The sequence below is a fragment of the Leptonotus elevatus genome, chromosome 15 (genome assembly GCF_054856555.1).
Source record: "Leptonotus elevatus isolate MCC_2025b chromosome 15, RoL_Lele_1.0, whole genome shotgun sequence".
NCBI classification, from domain to species: Eukaryota; Metazoa; Chordata; class Actinopteri; order Syngnathiformes; family Syngnathidae; genus Leptonotus; species Leptonotus elevatus.
Window position 1 is genome coordinate 8,495,743 of NC_141253.1, and position 25,306 is coordinate 8,521,048.

The 25,306-nt window shown below is 38.4% G+C and overlaps 1 protein-coding gene across 1 annotated transcript; it reads left to right on the plus strand.

The window, feature by feature from the left end:
• The first annotated feature begins 888 nt into the window (after nucleotides 1–888).
• On the plus strand, nucleotides 889–20,596 carry musk (muscle, skeletal, receptor tyrosine kinase). Its single transcript, XM_086097186.1, has 17 exons — nucleotides 889–1,074; nucleotides 4,264–4,390; nucleotides 4,507–4,658; nucleotides 4,755–4,882; nucleotides 4,948–5,089; nucleotides 6,055–6,179; nucleotides 7,988–8,147; nucleotides 8,548–8,554; nucleotides 10,240–10,503; nucleotides 11,839–12,032; nucleotides 12,109–12,132; nucleotides 12,224–12,312; nucleotides 14,578–14,752; nucleotides 14,932–15,118; nucleotides 15,180–15,371; nucleotides 16,414–16,562; nucleotides 18,881–20,596. The coding sequence occupies exons 1-17, from the start codon at nucleotides 993–995 to the stop codon at nucleotides 19,579–19,581; spliced, it is 2,898 nt and encodes a 965-aa protein (XP_085953312.1). The 5' UTR covers nucleotides 889–992; the 3' UTR covers nucleotides 19,582–20,596.
• The last annotated feature ends 4,710 nt before the right edge of the window (nucleotides 20,597–25,306 follow it).

A 25,306-nucleotide genomic window follows, 5' to 3' on the forward strand; every position in this document is an offset into this window, starting at 1 on the left:
TATTGTAAAGATATTTTTTGGGCAAAAATCCTCCGTAGGGCATCATTAAGGCACACATTTACAGCATTGTCAATCTTAGAGCTATACCACCATCTAGTGGTTGAAGCGTTTAAAACATGTTTAGACCGAGAGGACCTTGTTTAGTTCAGTAGCCTGCCACAACTCCATATCAATATTCATGACACAAGCCTCATGTTGTCAGATGACAGGACACAAAACAAACACAGTAAATTATCAGGCAAATGTCTGGCACTGTGAGACACAAAAATAAAGACAATAGCTGTATCTCATCACTGTACAAAATTAGACTAATCTGTCAACGGTTCAACAATAGTTGACTACATCCGATGTAAGAAGGATGAAAAGCCAGTGAAGTGCCATTCCTTTCCAAAAATACATCAGACCATACAGTCAGCAGGCAACAGGTGGATTCAAAGGCCTCCTGCACTATTTACGCTATGTGTAACATAGTAAAATGTGGGGGTTATGTGTTTTCTAGGAATTGTTTTTGAAGACTATACAGAGGTGCAACACTGAACAAACATTAAATGATCTTATTGTTAAGATGAACCCATTTCCTGTTACTTATCATATCATATTACTTTGTTCAAAACATAGAATTATGTCTTGAACTTCTATGTTGTCCTCATTCTGTGAAGTTAAGTCTTCCTTTGTATTTCCTGTTATAGCATTCTAACTTCATAACGCTAACGCTAATAAACAGTGGAGTGGTTCTGCAACACTGGAGCCTTTGAAGCTTCGAGTGTGACTCCAAACTCAGAGCGACTGACTGCATGTGAGGATAAGTTAGCAGCTGCCACTGTCACTCACAATGTTAACACACATTGAGTGAGATGGTCAGTGTTAAGTAAGCATGGCAGTCTGACTACTACGGTGCACGCCGAAGAAACTAAAAAGGTATCATACGGGAATATAATATCACGCTTTAGGATATAAGAAACTGGGCACAAGTGGCTCAATTCCGAGCCGGGATGAAGAATTTTGGACTCAACTCAGTCTTGAAGATCTTCTCTCTTCTAGTTGTGGTTAGTTTGAGTAATGGCATACAGAGAGGTAAGCGGAGCCATGTTGAATGTTTTGCGACTTTTCAAGCCAACGTAATTATCAATTAACATGAAGCTACTATATTTCTTGCGCTTGTATGTAAAGGGTAGAAATGAAAGGAAATATCACGACGTGTAGCCTGTTCTCTCGCTATGTTTGCTATGTAAAGACTTCAAATGCGTGTACCCTGCAGTATGTCACCCCGAGGTCACCTGCTGATCACCACATCCTGCAAGGGCACGGGGGGAAGGTGTTTATTGACCAACATAGTGTACTGTAGATACGTCTAAAATCTAATGATTTGATTTCCGCGTTGAAGCATATTAACTGACTGGAATTGTCGACTAGGTTATTGATATTGTCTGAGGTACGTTAAAGCAGGTGTGCGGGGTTACGAGGCTCGTCAGACATATTGCAGTTAGGAGGTGGTTCACAGTCAGATGTATCTACTTCATCTTTTAGCTAAATTACAGATAATGGATGGATTGACCTACATAGAAATGGCAATTGTCTTCACTTGTAACAGATTTTGCAAGCATAAAAACACACACAAAAAAAACACCAAAGCATTAATTGAAAAATATTTAAATTAAATATTAAATATTTGCTTGCCATAATTTTTCCTGACTTTGAATTTCAAATGTATTTTTGTTAACAATACCAAAACAATAAGTACAAATAGGGTAATTTTGTATGACATTACATATTTTGTATGGTTTTCACACTCATAACAGCCCTCTGGGGGAAACCATAACTATAATGTGCCCAGTGACAAAAACACATCACAATGCTCGCCAAACTATATTTTGCTATATTTTCTGAGATCTAAAAAAAAATACAAGGTCTTGCCACCATGTACACACATTAAACTATGTATTTCTGTGTGTCTATAGCGGAACTTTTACCCCCAAAAAATGGTCAAAGATGCTAGAATGATTTTAAGGTCTAGTTGCATATGGCAATAAATAAATAAATAAATAATAATAATAATAATAATAAAAATAAAATAAAATAAAATAAAATAAAATAAAATAAAATAAAATAAAATAAAATAAAATAAAATAAAATAAAATAAAATAAAATAAAATAAAATAAAATAACCAAATGTGAAACATTGATAAGGCCAGAAGCTAGTCATGTGCCTGATACTTTAATCATGCATACCTGAAAACCAATTGTAGCGTCCAACAGAAAATAAACTGTCAAACCCTCCATCTCCATCCAACCCCCATCTTTCAAATTCTGACTGAACGAATGCCATGAATAAAATCAATGTCGACTGTTCCCAATGCAGAGTAAAGCCAGATGGAAGTGGGGTGTCATAATTTTTATTTCCATCATATGCATTGCCCATAGAAACACCGCTTTTTTGGGGGGGATTTACAATAATCATCAAATATGTGAAATCATTATTTATCTTAATCTAATCATCCTCTGCAACTACATTGAATTATGTGTTGGAAAGTCCTGTAAAAGTCAGAATGAAATATTATGCTTGTTTGTAAGATGCTTGTGATCATAAAATATATTTTTTTCAGTGTTTGGTTAGAAAACAAGTAGTGTGTTTTTTTTTTACTTTGTTGGCTCTTTTTACTACCTATAATTTAAAAAAAAGTGTGTAAAGGTTCTTGTTTGAATCTGTGCTTCCTGACTTAATGTTTTTTTCCCCGTGATTTTTAGAACTCAATAAGCAGTTACTCATAAGCTAGCATCTGATTCCTTGCCACGTAAACAAATCCTCTGTGTATTGCACAACCGCATCAAAGGCAAATACAACTGATAATGTGACATAAAAATTGGAAAAATCCCGGGGGAGTTATTATAAATGACCACAAAGACCAAAGGAAACAGACGTTTGAGGCTATTAATGTGCTCTATAAACAAACGCCAGTGTTTATTTCCACCAATATTTGGTGACTTTTTAGATGTGTTCCATCTGGTGCATTATTATTATTATTATTTTTATCTAATTCGTCAGGACAGTATAGGCAACGATTAGTAAAACCAGACTCACCAATGTGAAAATGCAACATAATGTTGTACATTGCACTATGGCAGCTAAAAGCTAATGTCAACATGTAAACACTAGCCAGCTTGGTCTATTATATTATTGTTATTATTTTTATTACAAACTGTAGCAGCAAATTACGTTTGACTTGAGTTTGACTTCCGTTCGCTTTTCCATTCCAGTAGCCCCTTTCAGCAGCAGTGACCTACAGTTTATCCCAAACCAAATAAACCTCATGCTTTCCTATTCATTCCTTGTCTTTTACATTCTTTTTTAGTTTTCATTAATTCTGTCTTCTTTTTATATTCTCTTCTATTGCTAAGTTCGTACAAAGTTTAAGGCAAACCTGATGTCTCCGGTCAGATAGATGTGGATGCGATTTCATCCCTCTGCTACGAGCACCGTCCATGTTTGTCTTGGTGTCCTTCGCAATATATTCCTCAGACAAAAAATAAATATCTGATACTGTGTTACTTTCTCTATTACTCTTGTCTGATAAGTCATTCTCGCTTACTATTATAAATTAAGTGTTAAGGGGGAAGTCAACCCATTATTATTATTATTACTTTACAATAATATGTTCTATGCAGCCCCACTAGTCTAAATATGGTATTCTGGTTAATATTGCATTAGTGGAATATGAATCCAGCATGTTTTTAAAAATCTCAGGGGGCGGCCATTTTGTCACTTGCTGTCGACTGAAGTTGACATCAATGTTGCTCAGGTCTGAGGTAACAACCAATCACAGCGCAGCTTTAGAAAACAGGTGAGCTCTGGTTGGTTGTTGCCTGAGCCCTGAACAACATCGATGTCATCTTCAGTCGACAGCTCGTGGCAAAATGGCCGCCCCTGAGATGGATGAAAACGACTGGATTTCACTGCTTAACTCATATTCCACTAATGCAATATTAACCAGAATACCATATATAGACTAGAGGGGTTTCATAGAACATATTATTGTCAAGAAATTATTATGGTTGACTTCCACTATAAACAATGTGTAATTGAAATTATTACTGAAAACTAAACAAAATAATGTTCCTTTTTAATGCAACAAAAAAATAGCTTCTTATCCTCAAATGAAAAGCTGCTTTGATTTTACTTCTGTATAAATAGTCACATAATCTGTATACTTTCCAATAGAATGTAAATTTGCTTATAGTTACTCCATTTGAATACTCTCTTTCTAGCACCTCGCATCGTGACATTATTGGAGACAGTGGATGTACTACTGGATCACAATGCAACCTTCATCTGTGAGGTCAAATCCCGACCTTCAGCAGACATCACATGGACCAAGAATAACCAACCAATAATGTAAGTTAACTTTGAAATCGTCTTCCGCTCCAGCACTCCATCTCTGTCAGCTTGCATTTTTGCAGTTTCATCATAAAACTGGGACGTTCATTCATTGTCCTTGTTTGTCCTACTAGGTACTATGACTCGAGGTACCTTACTCGAGAACAGGGACAAATGCTTCTTATCCCTCACGTAAGAGAGAATGACAACGGTGAGTACTGCTGCCTTGCCAATAACGGGATTGGAGAGCCAGCCAAGAGCTGTGGAGCGCTCCAGTTAAAAATGAGTATGTCTGCTTCAAGTTGAAACCATCAATCAACAATGGTTCAAGAACCGTTTCTGGAGTCCTGAATGTCTTAACGCTTGTCCTTTTCTGAACCAGAGCCCCAAATCAAGCGCCATCCAACAAATGTGACCCTTTTGGTTGAGTCCAAAGCAGTATTACCGTGTGTTACTCTTGGTAACCCAAAACCAGACATCACCTGGCTTAAAGACGATGAGCTTATCAAGGTAAGAGTTAAACATTTCCTACTTTTGTCTTTGTGACATTTTCATTCAGACAAAACTTCTCGCAGGTTAGTGACCGTGTCAATATTCTTGACTATGGCGCACTGAAGATCAACTATATTCAGAAAGAAGATGCGGGGCTGTATCGATGTGTGGCCAGGAATAGCTTTGGTTTGGCATTTTCCAAGCCTGTCACTATTGAAGTGCAAGGTCAGTATTCATATTTTCCAATGTGGATTGGATTTCTGTGGTGCGCTCAGTCGTCGTAGTGGACTTGCTACTGTTGTGATGGCACACCGTGTGATTTATTTATTTTTAATCCCTTCATACTATGCTAAGCAAACAATAAATTGGACAAATGTGTGCAATATTAATTCACATGTAAAACAAAACGTATGGTGTTACGCAGGGTTCAATTCTGAGGCCTCTGCTGTTTTCATTGTATCTGCTGGCCCTAGGTTCCATAAAAAAAAGAAAAAACAGCTGTATATTTTTTTTAAGCTACTGAACGTAGAATATTCCATTTTGAATCGCTACTGCCACCTGCTGACAAAAAATGAAACTGCACATACACTTCTTCACATACACGACGCGGTGAACGCGCACATTACGTCACATCCACAGACAGAGCACGGGAAATTAGAACCTGAATCCGGTCTGAAAACTATAGGCAGAGGCTTGCAGGGGTACTCATTGTGAACAGCCAAGGTGTTAATCTACTAATTAGTAGACATTTCAGTCATAAATGGTCAGATAAAAAGGCTACTTTTGAGTTGAGTGATGGCTGTCAGCGTCCTGCTATACTCTACATAGATGAATCCTTCAAAGTTAAATACCGTCAAAGTGAAAAAGTCATATTTGTTGCAGATGTTAAGGCTGGGCAACTTGTAATTCTGCCATTGTCAAATTTGTTTGGCAATCTCATGCAAATTTCATCCTAGCTCCACCCTGAGTTAAAAGCAGGAAAAAACAGATGACACGTGGTGCAATAAAAGAGAAGACTATTATTTTACTGTCGTAGCCAAGTTTTTAGGATGCCAAAATGAGGCAGTAGAGCAAGTGCCTCTTAACTGTTTCCATATACCGCAAAAAATAACTGTGAACACACTGCACTTCTATGCGTTTTATTTATTTATTTATTTTGTATGTGTGTGGTCTGCCTGTGACACGTGCAGCTCCAGCACGAATCCTGAGAGTTCCCAAGGAGAAGAGAGTCGCATATGGCAGCCAAATATCTCTGGAGTGTAACGCCACTGGAAATCCAATCCCCACCATCACCTGGTTAGAAAATGGGAATACAGTGAGTGTACAGCATGGGGCTCCACACTAATGCAATAAACTGCCTGCTGCTTTGAGCAGATTTTCATTTAATTTTTTTTACAATTTTAACACATTGCCACATGCTGGTCACAACTTGTTTTATAATGGAACCTCAATTTTATGATATTGAACTTTAAACCTGTTAATGACCATTTCATTGTAGTAACTATTGGAAGTAGTTCACAAAGTCTGTGCATGCAAATTTAAAAGGGATTGTACTAGCATGTTTGCACGAGCTTGTCATGGAAAAATTCTGATGAAACACAAATGTGGAAGAGCATTCCTGACCAAAACAATGATGGATCCTGATATTGTGGTTGAAAGTTGAAGCATTTTTTGTACTGAGATCAAAGATTCCACAAGGCTGTTTTTGTTTGGAAATTGGACAACTTGTATCAGTTGAATGAATCATACCAATAACAAGCTTTCTTTCTTTCTTCTTCTTCTTTTTTTTTTCTTAACATCCAAATGTGTATTTGTTACAATACCTAACCAAAAAGTACTTCAGTACGTTTTAATTGGTATGAAAATACTAAATAATTTTAACAGCTGTTTTGATTTTTGTGTCAGTTATGGGGTTGTAGTTTTCCCCATGTTGTTAAAGGACTTTTTACCGAATGCTTTGAACTGTAGTAAGTATGCAATTTCATGAAGTGATTCATTGTTCACTGGCAATTGTAATGTAATTTGAACATAGTTTAGGTTGACGATGCAACTAAAAATCATGTTGCCAGCAATCCAAGAGGCATTAAGTGTGGTATTGTGGGCAGACAGACATTATAATGTTTTGGCAAGCTTGGGTGCTGGTTAAAAAAATGATTACTTGCTAGTAATGCTTGTAAAATGGTGTGTGTGTGCGTGTGTGTTTGTGTGTGCGCGCGTGCTTGTGTGTAAAAATGTTTCTTGGCAGCCTGTTAATTGAATTTATTTCAGTAACGTATGCTCAAGATAAACTGGAGGTTTACTGTATGCTGCTACTAACTTGTGGCATGAATCCCTTCAAAAGAAAATTACCAAAGTACATGTCAGTTAATATTGCACAATGGTCATGTTTAACAATGCACGTTCATTAATGATAGAAATAATTCTTTGCTCCCTTGAACCCAATTTTTACTGAAGAGGATTAGGGCCAGTGAAGACAGAAAAAAAAGGAAAAATGTTGACAGGATTCTCACTTTGCATACTGACTTTAAAAAGAGAATTCTGAGAATTATTCTCACTTTAAAGTCAGAATTCTGACTTTATTTTCAGAATTCTGACTTTCTGATTTCCCTCCACAATTCATAGCTCTACGTCACAAAGTCAGAATTCTGACTTTAAAGTGATAAAGTGAGGATTCTGTGATTAAAGTCAGAATTCTCACTTTAAAGTCAGAATTCTCACTTTAAAGTCAGAGTTTTGAGATTAAAGTCAGACTTCTCACTTCAAAGTCAGAATTCTGAGATAAAAGTCAGAATTCTCACTTTAAAGTCATATTTCTCACTTTAAAGTCAGAATTCTGAGAATAAAGTGAGAATCCTGCCAATCATTTTTTTCTCTTCACTGGCCCTAATCCCCTTCCATACAATTTAAATCAGGCAACATCCCACTACTAAATTTGAGTGGTGGTTGGGGAGATGGGTTAAACATGAAGTAGTAACACGTAGACAAAATATAATAGACACTGGATGTATTTTTGAAAAAATATATATCATAGAAAGAGTTTTACTAATTTGATCAACCACAATCCGCTCAACACACCTGAAATTGAAACAGTCTTACTCCTGTCTGTTTCCCCCTCCTTTCAAGATCTCCGGAGCATCAGTTGATGAAACCATGGTGGGAGAAGTGGTTTTGTCGATTCTCAGGGTGACAGTGAATAAGCCAGCTCTTTACACTTGCTTGGCCTCAAACAGACACAGTGCTGGGGCCAACACTGTCAAAGCAACCGCGAGAGTGACTGTCGCAGGCGAGTTTTTCATTCTACACTTCTTTGAACAAATTGTCGAATGTTCAGAGGAGCATCAACTGCTTGTCTCTGAATCTTATGTTATGTTAGTTGCCAGTCTGTCTGATGTGGCTTCAGCTGTTTTTTTTCCTGGCCCATTTGTTTCTTCTTCAACTTTACCACACCCTACACCTTGTCTCAAAGAAAACATGCTGACCACACACATTGCCCAATCGCCTTCTGGTTAAGTGCCTCCGCAGACCTACGCTAAACCTATGACACGGATAGATGAGGATCATGTTTGATTTTCTCTTCCAAGCAAGACTAAATGCTATGCCTCTTCTGCCTTCTTTCTTCCCACTTCTTTTCATGCTGGTTCTCCTTCAACCAACATCTTGTGGATATTGCAATTTCCCTCTAGAATGGAGGTAAGTCACTGGAATGTACCGTTGCTGCTACCTTTCTTGTGTGTTAGTCCTATTAAAGTCACACTGTGGTTAAATTGACAAAGGGTTCAATATATTGCTCAAGGGTTTTAGATTTCTGATAGGTTTGGTCTTTCATTCCCTTCTTTTTAGGTCACTGAATAATTATGCTTCGTATAACCTAAGACATGGTAGCCTATGGACTTTCTAAAACCCTTTTAGCTTTGCTCCTTCGTATATCTGATAATGCACATTATACTCAAATGACCTTAGAATGTTAATCTCCTTATGTGAGCCTATTATGTTGTAGAGGCAAACAACCATCACATTCACACTGTGCACTGTGTGCACCAAAGTCAGGGGACTGTCCCGCCACACAACCATCTGGCTTTACTCAGTCTAAAGATGTTAGGTTGAGAATTTGATTCCATTATGCTTTTCTGTCTATCACTAATATTGACATACTGACAGGGAGCCGCTCCTGATGTCAGCATATGGTGCGAGTTGAATGTGAACTTTGCTAAACCTCAACATGACCACAATTACCACATGTGAACAGTGAAACTGCAGACACGATGAGGGAAATGAGGAGAAACATTTAGTGACTGCATTCACATTTTTTCCTCTGGACTACAATAGTCACACATATTTTTACAGCATGTGTTAAGGCAACTGAATTCCGTACAGCTGCCTGCTAGGTTTCTGAACTAGAAACAAAGAGAAAAAAATGGTTCATGATCAGGGCTCGAAGAACAAGAGAAGACCAGGTTTGAAAGATAGCAAATGTATTGCCACATCTGGACACTGGATGCAGACAGTCACGAGAACGGTTTGAGCGAGATAACAGTCATGGTGGGATTTGTTAGATTTACGTGTTAGTTTTATGTTGATGGTTTGATTTAATAACTAACCAGTGCTTCAGCCTCCCCAGGAGGCAGCATCTGGAGTTTGTAACAGTCACTGTAGATGCAAGATGAGAGGAATCAAAGTGAACACTGCTGGAAAGGCAGTTCAGAACGACATCACATGTGAAGCAAATGCTGATCGGAACTATTCTCCTACAGAATCACCAACATTTTAGATCAGTGTTTATTCTGTTACTGTTCAAACACTATCACTAACTAATTAACTAACACTGTCCTTATCTGTCAATCTCTCTCGCTATGTAGCTATCTGAATTGTTATCTAGCTAACTGGCTAGCTAACTATCTCGAGCTACATAGCTGTCTGTATAGCTAGCTAACTATCCAGCTATCTATCTATCTATCTATCTATCTATCTATCTATCTATCTATCTATCTATCTATCTATCTATCTATCTATCTATCTATCTATCTATCTATCTATCTATCTATCTATCTATCTATCTATCTATCTATCTATCTATCTATCTATCTATCTATCCATCCATCCATCCATCCATCCATCCATCCATCCATCCATCCATCCATCCATCCATCCATCCATCTATCTATCTATCTATCTATCTATCTATCTATCTATCTATCTATCTATCTATCTATCTATCATATTAATATAGTAATGAAAAACAAAATATATCTCATCTCAAGTTAATGTTCAAGTTTGATAAATTAATAAAATCGAAATAGAAACACAAAAATTTGACTTTTAAATACTTACGTAATCATTTAGTCTGACTGCATGTCTCGCTCACATTTTCTCGACAGACTCTACAAGGGTGTTGCAGGCTTCTGCAGTGCATATCGCGGCGATGTGTGCCGCGCAATTTTACGGGAAGATTCACTTGTCTTCTTCAACACGTCCATCTCTGACCCCGAGGACATGCAGGAGTACTTGATTCAGAGCTGGTGGACAGATTTAGAAGGACTCAGTAAACTATGTGGCCCGGCAGTGCGTTCACTTCTTTGCCATACTTCGTTCCCTGACTGTAATCCATCAGGGTTGGGACCTGCACCTAAACCGGTTTGCAGGTAAGCTACATATTTTCAATATTGTCTTCTATTAGCAAATATATTTACAAATATTAATAAATTAATCAATCTAGCTAGAAAGGATTCTTTCTCCTTAGTCCCTTTACATGAAGCAAGCTCATAAATGCATTAGCCCAAAGCTTCTCAAGAAAATATTTAGCGCTCCCCCAACTCCATGAACACTCTTTGTACCACTGCAGAGCCATATACAGGTGCTCGTCAAAGAATTAGAATATCCTCGAAAAGTTGAATAATTTCTGTAATTCCATTCAAAAAGTCAAACTTTCATAGATGATAGATTCAGGGCCCACAACTCAAGTGATTTCAAGTATTTATTTGTTTATATTTACATTATTCGGGCTTCCAGCTCATAAAACCCACGAAAATAGAATGTCATAAAATTAGAATAATGTGAAGAAATCACCATGTATACTTCCCAGTGTTTTGCAAGGGGAAAAAAATAGATGAATGGATGGATGGTATTTAAAAAAATGAGGGCTACGAGACCCAAAAACAAAGAGCTGACAGCAAGCATCAAGAAAGCCTGGGCTTCCAGGACCCCCAGGCAATGCCAAGGCGCATCGAGGCAATGATTAAGGCAAAGGGAATCCAACCAACTATTGAAGATTGACATATCGTTTTGAAAATACCATCCATCCAGGATATTCAAATTTTTTGACGAGCACCTGTATAGAGAGAGTTTGGTCAACTCGGTTTTCGGCAGGGTAACAAGATGGTGTCCATATGTCACGTGACCAGCAGTTGACCAAGCTGTGATTTGGCCAAACTCTCTCTATATACGGCTCTGAACCACTGAGAGCACCACGGCCACCTGCTGTGGTGAATGTGCAATTACACTTTATTCTGGTACGGCAAAAAAATAAATAAAAATAAAACACATTGCACCACGTCCCGCTAAGGCCCCCCTACTTGAGGACTGCTTAGCCTAATAGCATATTTGCCATCATTCTTTAACTAAAAACATCAATGTGCAATGTTCAAGTATGACTTAGTCAACTATGCTATTATGCTAACAATATGATTGAATGAATGGCACACATGAAGCCCTGACCTCACATCCCCATCAAACTAAGAGACACCTGACCAGTTCCTCTTGCTCGAGCAGCAGAAACCTTTAAAAAAAAAAAAAGATCTTCAACAGGTAAAAACTACCCCAGTGGTTCTCAAAATCTTCTAGTAAGTGGATGAGTGTTATTACAGTTCAATGTCCCCCCGCCCCCCAGTGTAGTTTACAGGAGGTGTAACGGTTAATATTTTTTATTGAAAACAAAGTGGTAACACTACATTATAATCTTTGTTGGCCTTTTACTACAGGGAGCATTGCCTTGCAGTGAAGGAGTTGTATTGTCATAAGGAATGGTTGATACTAGAAGGCAGCATGTCGGTCCAGCCTGGACTCTCGGGTTCGGCCACAGACTCCCGCACACCCCGTTTGCTGTTGCCCAAATGTCAAACTTTACCCAGTCTCCATTCAGACCCCGATGCCTGTACTCGTGTTCCTTTTGTGGGTACGTTGTCAGTCACTAAAGCACCTTAGAAGAATGACCTTCTTTCTTCTTCATTCATTACTGTTCTATATTTCAGACATCAAGACAGATCAAATGACAAGTAAGTGTAGTGAAAAGGATTCAATCACAAAATGACCACTTTTCAAAAAAAAAAAAAAGTATTAATCTTACAACCTGTTTCTTCTCAACAGCAACATGTTACAGTGACAGAGGGCGTTTTTACCAGGGTAGCATGAATGTGACGAGATCAGGGATACCCTGTCAGCCATGGGATCAACAGGTAACTCATCAACTAAACATTTGAAAATATATTTTAATAATAATAATAATAATACATTTAATTTGTAATGCACATTTCAAAGAAGTCTCAAAGTGCTACAGATGAGGGTTAAAACAAATCACAGTGAATAAAACAGTTAAAAAAAAGCATAAAATCAACACGCACGAAAAATTACAATTGTATACATCTGGATGTGTAATAATGTGGCATTGCTTTGAACATTTATTTGCAATCAACTACAACACAAATATTTCTAATTTTAGTGTCTAACGAGCTGACATTATTTTTTGAAAGTAGTCTATAGAAGAAAATAAAGGAGTTGACCTAACTATTATTGTAATACCTTTGGGTGGGTTTGTATTTTCAAATGGAAATACGCACTTCTGCCGCTGCCATCTAGTGATGCAAAGTATTACATTTGTAACAAGTGTAAAATCAATTTACTCCACTCCGAGCAGTTAGACTGATTTGTGTGTGTCTGCGTTTCCTATCATACATTCGTGGCTGTTTCTCGGAAAGAAATGACATGAAATGTGTAATGTACAAACATTCCCAAAGGTCTAAAAGCTGCTTCGTGTCTCTGCTTGGTCTCTTTGGGTGAACTCATGCTTCTCTCCTGTGCAGCTTGTGCCTGTCTGCATGTGTGAGTGTGTTTGCCAGGTCAGCGGAGAGAGGGAGGGTTTCATCGAGTCACATCCTGCTTCTGGAAGCAATTAAGCTTTCACACGCAAATCTTGCACCGACTGTCGCTAACAGACTCTTAACTCATTTACTCATGGACCTGCACACGTTCATGCAAATGAGCGATTACTAGATTTTGAGTTAGCGTTGACCTGATCACAATGAAACTTGTAAGGTCAATTATGTACAGTGAATACCGTATATGAAACTGTAGTTTAATGAAGGAACATTCTCGCATTCTTCACAGCATAACGCTTTGTGTCTGAGTGCCTTTTACGTTTCTAAACAAGCTCTGTAGCCAAGATTCCCCTTGAAGTATTGAAACTACTGCCAACATAACATTGCATTTCACAATCATTCATCCCTTGTCACCCCAGTAATGCAGTGACACATTATGAGGTCATGTTTTACATCTGTCTACAATCTTCACATCTTATTAGGATGCGTCGTATTATTTGATGACTCGAGGTGGGCAAAATGATTGATTCAATTCTTCAATCATAGATCATTGAATGTGATGCTGGCGGAAATAAAGAAGTAAAACACTGTAATAGGGATGTGCCAAATGAGAATATTTACGATGTACCCATCTCTTTTTAATATACTTGTATGACTTGCAACTGAAATGTCTTCATTATATTTCTTAAATGTACTTACACGTGGCATCACCAAGCCAGATCAGCTGTTCAATATTTTAGTTGGCCCTTTGGACTGTAAAAACTTTCTTGGCACTCCAAAAAGTCTCCAAAGGTCCACTTAAGTTTATCTCCGAAAGTGTGATCTGTTTTGAGTGTGTCCTTAAAAGTGCTATAAAACCAGAATATCGGGTGTTCCTTTTATTTGACTCTCTTGACCACTCAAACCACGCCTTGCATCTCACCCCGCAATACATACCCCCCTCCCCACAAAAAAGATGTCATTATTATTATTATTTTCAACAAATACAAGTAGTTTGAAATGCAGAAGAGTTAACCTCATAAAGCCGTATCCCACTGAGGGGCAAACTTTTGCTAATGAATTTTGATTTCTGCTACGTGCGCGGACCGTCCCAATACTGCGTTGCTCAGTGAGATATGGGCTTTTTGGGCATCATATGGTGTAAATAAAGCACAGTCCAGTTAACATTTTTTGCCGCAAAAAATTGCTACAATAAAGACCATTTAGAGACTGTTTAGAGAACCCTAAAGAATATTAAGACTGTTTGGAGAGCGTTTAGGAAACGCTCTGACCTTGGACTTTTCAACGAAGGAAAAGCAAATACATTTTGAACATGTTCAAAATTTGCTTGTGATAGGAAAGACCATTAGAGTGTTTATAGAACAATTAAAAACTACTAAGACTGTTTAGCGAACGTTTAGGAAATGCTGCAACCTTGAACGAACCCTGACGTGAAATCAACATCACAAACGTTCATCTCTCAGTGGGATACATACTTAAAGGTTGTTGTACTACGCATCTTTCATCATGTTATATAACATGTTCTAAAATCATAATTATAACAGCATTGAAGTATTGGTTGGATATACGATTGGACAAAAACATGGTCGTCTGTATACTCTACAATCTCTCCATCTTGTCTTGTAGGTTCCTCACCAGCACCGCTTGTCTGTGGATGCCATTCCAGAGTTAAAAAATTCTGATAACAACTGTAGAAACCCAGGAGGAATCAGCGACAAGCCGTGGTGCTACACCTCAAATCCCAACATACGCTGGGAGTATTGTGCTGTACCACAGTGTGGGGAAGCAGCCACAGGATCAGGTACGTATTGTTTTCTCTTTCTCAAGAATACTATTCGACATAGTTGCTTAAAAATTGTCAAAGCAGAACTTCTAAGTAGAATGTTGTGAACTCTTGTCATTAATCAATCGTATTCATTATTTTATAATAATATTCAGACTTTCCATTTTGGGATACATTTGGATTTGAATTATCTTTAGGTTATGTGTCAGTGGTTAAGCAGGAGCCGGCAGGCCCTCGTCACCTTCCTCCAACGACAGCATCATCTCCAGCATACTCCATGTCTGTCATTGTCATCATTCTGACTGTACTTGCTACCGCCGTCTTCCTCACCATCGTGATTCTCGCATGTCGCCGACGGAGAAAACAATGGCGACAACAGAAGCGGTAAAAGCAAAATGTGATGGAAAGTCCTTTACTGGACGGTACTAACTCTTTCTATGTGCAGGGCAATGGAGACCCCAACAATGACTGCTCTCCCTTCAGAGCTCATTCTGGACCGACTGCACCCAAACCCCATGTACCAACGGGTTCCTTTGCTTCTCAATTCCAAGTTGCTGGCCCTTGAGTACCCCAGAAATAATATCGAATATGTCCGAGATATTGGAGAGGGAGCTTTTGGGCGAGTTTTTCAAGCAAGGTAAGACTGGACTATGAACCATGAGGTAAATGGATGAAAACAAAGAACAGGAAAACTACAAGTAACAAGAGAACTGTTTTATTTTTTACAAGTCATGCTGAAGCATTCCTACATATGTTATTATGATTTTTATTCTCCTCACTTTTTTTTTACAGAGAAAAAACACATAATACTTCAGATTTACACTTGCTTTAAAAAATTTGCGCCTTCCGGGGTATTTATCGTCCGATACCACATTACTTACAGTATTTGCACAATTAAACGTTAAATATAAATTTTTCCCCATCCATTTTCAATGGGACCGACAATGAAGTCCCACTTTCCACGGCTACTTCCATACATACAACTTCACATCATTACCAGCTCTCTGATACTGCATTGTCCAGTAACCAGGAGGTCACGGGTTTCGAATCCCACCTCCGACTGTACATTGCAAATATATCCATGGCAAGTATGCAAAGGGATATACATGTATACCAACTGACTAGCATAGTTCCACTTTTCCATCTAAATGAATAGAGGGTACTGCATGCCTAGGTGGCGCTATTGAGTGATTTTTTCTGTGTGAGTGTGTGTGCATTTTTCCATTGGATATCATTAGTTTCAGTTTTCCATCTGAATGAATGTTCTTTTTATTCATTTATCTTTCAACTCCAATTAAAACTTTGTAATTTTCACGTAATTTATCTTCCAATTTACTTCATAAGCATTCAGCTATTAGCATTCAGCTATTAGCATTCAGCTATTAGCATTCAGCTATTAGCCTTCAGCTTTCAGCATTCCCACGCAATTTCTGCAGAAATTGCACTTTGTCTTGTTAATATTAATACAGGAGGATAAAATATTAGGATACAAATATTAAAGGGCGCCGTTAATCGTGGCAAAGTAATGTACATGAGCGAGTGAAGATGGCTTCTCTCATTCTTTTTAAATTCAGTGCATCTACATGGCAGAAGCATAAACTGACTCACTGGAATCCATGCAGGAGATCGACACATGCAAAAAAAAAAATACAAATTTGCTCTACATCTAATTGTTGCAGAGCTCCAGGTTTGCTACCGATGGAACCTTTCACAATGGTGGCTGTAAAGATGCTCAAGGAAGAAGCCTCGACAGACATGCAGAATGATTTCCAAAGAGAGGCAGCACTCATGGCTGAATTTGACCATTGCAACATTGTGCGACTTCTAGGTAAGTGTACGCATGTGGGATGAAACCAAGATTTATTGAAAAAAAAAAAAAAAAAAGAGGTCAGCATTTACACCTGGATTTCTCATTGTGTGACTGAACGCCAGCATTTCACTTAAAAGGGGGCAGAGAGTAAACGGAAAAACAGATCTTCATGCATACTTAACTTTTTTTCCTTTTTTTTTTAAACTTGTTCCAGCCACAGAAGGCCCGCCAATTTGTACTTCACTACTAAGGTGTATATCAAGTTATATGGATGAATTTAATTCTCTCACTGTCTGTGAGCACCACAAACTAAATCCATCAACGAAAAACAATAACTCCATTAGAAATCGACATGGGAATGGCTTGCTCAATTATTCACTAGGCTTTTATTCCAAAAGCAAGAACTCCAGATGACCTCATCTTTATTGTATCAACGCTTTAATATGCACATACTAAAAGGGGAATTGATTTGTTCAGTTAAAGTGTTTGCTTTATGTCATTGTAGACGTATAAAAGCCTTGTCTGTGGATACACTGCTCACAAAAAGTTGCACTGATATTGGTATTTTGTAAAACCCAAGAATGAACCCAAAGTGCACAAAACATTTACAGGGGATCGTAATTTGTCCTTGTCTAAAATTGTTGATGATACTGTTTTGCACAGATTTTAGAAATGCCTATTGTTAGATGAGAATTCTAGCCAAAATAGTACCAGGTGATAAAAAAAACAAAAAACTGATTTAACATCTATAAAGGGCCCTCGCAACCCTGTTACAATGGGATACCTGCACATTGGGATACTGGTACATCGGACAATAACCTTCTAAAATTGAAATGTTTTGCCAGGCCTTGTGTGTGTGCAAAGTTTCATGAGTATTCACCCAGGTTTAGACCCTTAAAAACAGCATTAACATTATTTATTTTTTATGCAAACAGTGCATTGCCACAGCAACAGTGTGCTATGAAATATAAACTTTCAATAATGCTTCATCTTTAAACTATGACGCCGTATTAGGGCCACACACACACATATATATATATATATATATATATATATATATATATATAGAGAGAGAGAGAGAGAGAGAGAGAGAGAGAGAGAGAGAGAGAGAGAGGGTGGGGGGGGGAGCAATATTCTGAGAAAAAAACTCGTAAATTTGCGACTATAAAGTGGCAAATTTGCGACTTAATTAAGTGGCAGATTTGCAAGAAAAAAACCCCTCAGAAACTTACGAGAAATACACGTAGCATACTACTCGGATGCTGGTGCACTTTTCGTCGGGTTTCCAAATAAGGAGATATTTGTTAAAATGTAAACGTATTTACTTGTACATTTATGTTTCCAGAATTATTATTTACGCAGTCATACATTTTGGTATTTCTTTGTACAAGTAGCTAAGTTGATGTATCGAATCTGCTGCTTTCCGTCATTCACTTGCTTTTACCTAAAGCATGCAAGCTTCTGATTGGTCAGTGTTTAGTCAGCTGATACTGGATCAGGAAGTGTTGTCACTCTAGCTTCCGTGTATGACGAGTAAAGTCAAAATCAAGAATTCATCTGTCTCCATACTGCCTTTTCATTTTATAAACACTGTCCCATTAACCACTAACGAATCCTCACATTAGAGGCAAACTTTATAAAGTGGCAAATATGCGAGTTATTTTCTCGGAATATTGCCCCCGCCCTCTAAAAAAAAATATATATACATATATATATATTTATACGAGGACCTAATACGCCGTCGTATTAAACATCTTCAGATGAAACACAAAATTTAAAGACGATCAGAGGAATTCTCACGGTGGAATTATAAACAAAAATAGGCCAAACATGGAAAATAAAATTCTCAAGGTATTCGATAATTATTTCTCCTCTGAAAGTGGTACTCATGAACCAAGAGTAGCAGACACATCCAATTTCAGAATTCTTTTAAATGTCTGCATTTCCTGTAAGTAAAGTCAAGCTCAGAAGAACACAAGGATGACTTATAAATTGGCTACAGTTACACTCACTGTGCTATTAATTGAAAACTGTAGATCCTCTATGTGCTGAGTTTATTCGTGAACCTGCACACATCACAGATGGTTTTGTCTGTGTTTATGTCTACACCAAATGTTTATTCACATTTTTCCGTGAATGAAACCATTCTATGATATACCATAGAAGAGAAAACAACTTTAACCAGTGAGATTAATGACATCACTAATGTGCTTATGTGGGTGAGTATCCCTGTTTGTTCTTTCGAACCTCTGTGGTGGGAAATCGCTGAGCTCAAAAGCTGACTGAATGTATCAAAAGTGAACTAAAAAAAAAGTTTGTATGCTTTCATTCCACAGGTGTATGTGCAGTGGGCAAACCCATGTGCCTGATGTTTGAGTACATGGCCCACGGTGACCTCAACGAGTTCCTGCGTCGTCGTTCTCCGACACAATCCGTGCGAACGCTCAGCCGCGCCAGCTTATCCGGTCGCAGTTTTTCATCCGAGATGGAAGCAGGGCCCCTCGCTTGCCCCGAGCAACTGTCGATATCTAAACAGGTTGCCGCGGGGATGTCCTACCTGTCGGAACGCAAGTTTGTCCATCGAGACCTCGCGACGAGAAATTGCCTGGTTGGGGAGGAAATGGTGGTGAAAATCGCCGACTTCGGCCTTTCCAGGAACATATACTCAGCCGATTACTACAAAGCCAACGAGAATGACGCCATACCAATTCGCTGGATGCCCCCAGAGTCTATTTTCTATAACCGTTACACCACAGAATCTGATGTTTGGGCCTATGGCGTCGTGTTATGGGAGATCTTCTCGCACGGCATGCAGCCATACTATGGCATGGGACATGAGGAAGTCATTTACTATGTCAGGGATGGTCATATTCTCTCCTGCCCTGATAACTGCCCTCTGGAGCTATATAATCTCATGAGGCTTTGTTGGAGCACGCACCCATCCGATCGGCCCAGCTTCTGCAGTATACATCGAATTCTGGAGCGGATGCATCAAAACATGCGGAGCACAAATGATGATACGGAGGCTGACTGTTAATTTTTGTATTTATTTTTTACATCTCCGATGAACCACTAAAATTGAATCAAATCCCACCAAGACACTACATAACTATTCATAATTTGAGGTTGTATGAGTAATTTACTCAACAAGAAATGCATATTTTATCACTGTACTGTTAGACAAAATAATGTTTATACACATCACTAAAAGGAAAACTTGCATAATTACCGTAATACCAAATTTATTCAGACATGACAAGATTGTTACACAGGCATGTATGTGAATGATGAACTGCTACTTTCATAACATTGGCCAGAATGTCCAATGGGATTGCTGCACATGCATTTTCATGTGTTGAACGTGTAAAGGTTGTTGTGTATTTGAAATCGGAATTTGAAAATGCATAATCATTGGTAATTCTTGAAAGTGTATGTCGTTATATTGATTGCCTTTCAGAAAAAGCAAGCGGGATTATAGTTACTATATGATAATAACTATGTTATAAATATTTTGAAAATATTACATTTTCACTCTTATGTGTAGCAATGCATTTGTGTGTTTTTAATATATAATATATATATATAACACTAAGCATCAAATATTAGGGATGGGCAAGTACCAATACCAGGTATCGCTATCGTTAGAAATAACAAGAATAGAAAATTGCTATTCATTTTCTGCAATTTTAAGGAAGAATGCTATATTGGGTAGGGATGTAAATGATAACGAAACTGCTGCAATATCGTCGTGGTCATGCCATGACATTTAAAGCAGCACATCTGTTAAAAAAAAGTCTGGCTGATTTCCATTTGTGCAGTTCTAGCACCCTCTGGTGGCTATTTTCTTAGTGCAGTTAAATTTTCACAAGGCATGTTTTGGCTTTTTAAAATCCACACTAATGGTCAGATGAAGGGGAACATAATATGTTTATGAATATGTGGAGAAACTCAATGTGTGCGTGCATTAGCAAGTAACTGCCTCAATATTAAGTGTAAGCACAATATTGGTTTTTTTTTTAGTATGAGCTAATTTTTTTACACTATTGTGACCTTTTTTGTATTGCCAACCTCCCCACAATTGTTATACTTATGTTGTGACCTTCATATCGTGATAATATTGTATCGTGATGTGTGGATAACGTTACATCCCTAATATTGGGATATATAGGTCTTTCTTTAAAATTATCCATTATTTGTTTTTCGGGGTGAATTTATTTGTTGAGTATTTGTACTGGAAATAAAATTTTAAAAAGTGGTATTGAACATGCCTTTTAAATATGACAACCTTTGTATGTATTGTCACCCAAAAAAAAAAAAAACATTTAGAAAGATTATGTGAAATAATTTTCATACAATTTGCATGTGTGTAAAACTAAACAGCAGACAAGCTGATGATATATTTTTCTAATGTTCTTGTTGTGAAAAAAGTGTCATCCTCATGCTTTCATTTCAACGGCCCTCATATTCTCTGCACCACCTCATAGATAGTCCAGCAAATGGAAACCAGAAGGCCCTGACTGTGCTGCTGTGTCTGATGTGGCTTTTGTGGTAAGTGTGTGGCAAAGTAGAAAAAAGACTCTAAATCCATAGACCTGGCCACAGCAAATGACACGTGGGCAAAAATTTTATTTAAAAGCTAGTTTCAGCATTATTTTTAATTTGAAGCGTGTGCTGAGACAAGCACATAATAGTATGATAACAACATGTATGTCTTGATTTCCATCCATAGGGATTAAGCTGCGATTGTTGGCGAACGTAGCTTGAGAATGAAGAAGTAAAACTTTTAACATTGTAAATACTGTACAATATGTGAAGAATTTTGCAGGGTTGCTTTTTCACCACAAGATGGATCAGATGAGTCAAAAGCATGCAGCAAGAATGCTGTTATATGTACTTTTGTGATATTCCATGGCAACCATGTGTCCCACTTGGTGGCCTGTGAGTTTGAGTGCGGGTTTGGGAATTAGGATGTTTAAGAGTAAACTGTTTATAGAGTTGGCAGTTTGCAGTTTGACCTCTTCTCCCTGATCTAAATTGTTGTCCACACTTTCCCCCCCCGTCCCACTCCCTTCTCTGTCTGCACTCTTATATCACCGAAATGAGCCGGTTAAGCTTACCCTCCTTTCAGTATTTTTTATCTTACGTCAAAAATTGGTGTAATCAAACCACTGTAGCTTGATGCGCCTTTTTTGATTGTATAATGTTAGTGTGTTGTTCAAGACAAGTTTATGTATGTCACACACGAGTACCTCAAATGGAATGTATTTGGCAAGGAGTTCCATTGTGATCTACACAGGCCTTCCGCAATGCTGAATTCTGCTTTCGTCCCGTCAATGGAAAAGTGAGAGCCGCGGTTGCGGGGTGGGGGGGTGCTGGGGGTGGGGGGTGTCTGGGGGATTGGGGGCGTGGGGGCGGCTGGGGCTGGGTTGGGGTGGGTGGCGGGGGTGGATGGGGGGCGGGGGGTCGTGGGGGGGGCGGGGGTTGGGGGCCGGTGGGGTGCCTGGTGGGCCTGCAGTGCCCCGTCCTGCTGCGTTGGGCCGGGGGCGCGGGCCGTGTTGGGGCGGGGGGCGCTCCTGCTCCTGGGTTTGCTCTCCGGCCGGTGGCCCTGGCGGGGCCCGGGGGTCGTCCTTTGGCGCTGCCGCGGCCTGGGGGGCCCTGAGGTGTTGCGCTTGCTCTGTTCCGGCGGGGGTCGACGGCTCCCCTCTTTGGTGGAGATTTTCATGCATGCCAGATCCACCACACCAGCATCTACCGAAACTCAGACACAATCTGTTTCCTCCTCAGGTTATTGAATCGGTGGAGGCTGGTGTCTGCGGATCTCACGCGGCTTCGTCTGTCCTTCCTTCCTTTTCTCGGTCTCTCCTTTGGTCTCTTGAGGCCTCCCTGATTTTATGTTTTTTGGATTTGTTGGGGTCTGGATGTTTCTTGGGCTGGGGAGGAGTTCTGGTGGGGGGTGTCTGGTCGGTGCTGGATTTCACCTTCCTTGGTTTTCTTCGGTCCCCTCGGGTCTCCTGGTGTTCGGTTTAGGTGAACGGTATGAGATTTTTTCTAATAGGTTTTCTGGTGAGCTAACAAATACACGCACGCACGCACGCACGCACGCACGCACGCACGCACGCACATACACATACTCACCCACACACACAAAAAAAAAAAAATATATATATATATATATATATATATATATATATATATATATATATATATATATATATATATATATTAAAAAAATAAAAATAAAAAAAATTAAAAAAAGGAAAAGTGAGAGCCAATCACGGTTTTTGATTTGCTCTCTCAGGTAACGAGGACACAGAGTATTGTCCAACTGTGGTTGCCAGGCCATCTAGAAATGCAGAATCAAATGGAAATCAACCCCCACTAATATCATTTGGACACCGAAGAGTGTTCTGGCCGGGGCAGGACAACAAGCCAAAGTGTTTGTTTGTAAATAAATAAATAAGTTGGCAGGATTCTGACTTTATTGTCCGAATTCTGACTTTAGTGTCAGAATTCTAAATCTAAAGTGAAATTTCTCATTTTATTCTCAGAATTCTGAGATTATAGTCAGAATGATCACTTTAAAGTGAGAATTCTGAGAATAAAGTCCCGCAATAAAATTCTCTCTTCTCACAAAGTCAGAACTCTGACTTTAAAGTGAGAATTCTGAGAATAAAGTTGAGAATCCTTGCCAAACTAAATCTCTTCCACAACTAAAAAAGTGAAAACAAACAAATTATTTTGTTGACCAGAATATAATCAAAATCAAAATCAGACAATTTCTTAAAGTTCACAGCATAAAACCCATTAATTCTAATTGGGGTGACGTTTGATCCCACTCATCAAGATCATCTGGTCCGCTAAAGTAGCTCAGGACCTGAATTGAATACACAAGAAGTAAAGAACATAAAACGCTAACCCTAAAAAATAAAATACTTTTTTAATATATAAGTAACTATAATAACACACACACACAAAACTCGCCTTTCTTTTTTCCCCTATATCCCTCGCAATCGACTTAGTAGTCAACGGTCTACTATTTGATTTGCCAATGACGCATTAGGCCCAAATGTGACACATCTTGTCAGCAGCAGATTATGACCAGCTATCATAGCAGAAGGTTCCCTCTCGTATCGAATTCACTTGACCTTTTGTTTTGAGTGTCATTGCTAAAATGCATTACAAGGTGCTCTGACGATACTTGGAAATATCAGTCACTCATTCAATTAGCTGAATATGCTCCGGCAAACAAAGAGTCTATCTAAATGGACTCTCTAACCTTCCTTTAATCGCTTTCGGCTGTCACTGTTAAACAATTAGAGGAATTGTTCAGAAAAATCACTTCCTGTTTTGTCATTATAATCTCCTGTCATACAATAGGCCTACGTCTTCACTCCATAGAAACTCGACAATTTTCCAAAGGAAATCAGATGTGGTTTATGTGTTGAAATGTCGGGATTGTTCTGCAAAAAGTTCAGCAATTCCTAGCGCATGTTAACAGCTTCACTTCTCATATCTTGTTTTTCACATTTTTAATAGATTTCGTTGGCAACGGGACTTGCTGAGTTAGCCAATTCAAATATTTAACGAAAAAATAAGACTCTCCCCATGCAACGGGGCCACTTGAGCAAGCATGCTGGGAACCGCGGAAAGTGTCTGTATTGACATTGTAAGGAAGATATGACATCCCATTCACTCAGTGACTGCACACAGGAACACGTTTGGGCGGCTGCGCTGCTTCTGATTGGCCAGTTTGGGGAGCCACAGGAAGTACCAAGGCATATATCAGTCAACTGGAGGCTAACACTTCAATTCTGTGGAACAATAAACATGGCAGAGTGTGTTTAACACACACATCTGCGCAGTGTTATTTGCACTTTGTGACTTCTCTGCTGACTACAACATTAGGCACAATAATTTAATATAAAATTAGAGCAAACATTAAAAAAAGAGAAAAAAAAAGTGTGTTGCCTTTGTGAAACGGCGACTTGTCTCGGATAAAACAGGACATCTGATCACCCTAAACACTAAGGCTGAACGACTTGAATTTAAAGTGAAAGTCAACCTCAAACATTTCTTGACAATAACATTTTATATGTGACCTCACTAGGCAAAACATGGCATTTTGATTAATATTATATTTGTGGAATTTGAGTTACGAAAATGACATCACAGTTGCTCAGGCAAAAAACAATCACAGCTCAACTGTTTTCTTGACTCATTCACTGCCATTGACGGCTATAGACGTAAAAAAAATCATTTGAACTATTTCTATTAGTTTATTAAGTTTTTTTTCCACTTTTGCTAACAAAACTATGGAAATCTAGATTTTTTATTGTACATTCAGAACAGATATAACATTTTTGATTAATCGTTAGTTAACTAGTGAAGTCATGTGATTAATTACAATTTAAAAAAAATTATCGCCTGACGCCCCTAATTAAAAAAAATATTAAAAATTAAAAGACGATTAAAATTTGTATTTGTAATTAATCCCATGATTTCAATAGTTGACTCACGATTAATCACCAATTTTATATCTGTTATAAATGTACAATATTTTTTTTCTAGGTTTTCATTAAAAAATAAATGAAATATTATTATTATTTTTTTAACTAATAGAAATAGTTCACATGAATTTTGGACGTCAATAGTCGTCAATGGCTGTGAATGAGTTAAGACGAGCTGTGATTGGTTGCAAAATGGCCAACCCATGAGATGGATTAAAATGTGATGGAAATAGTGATGGAAACACAAATTTCTTG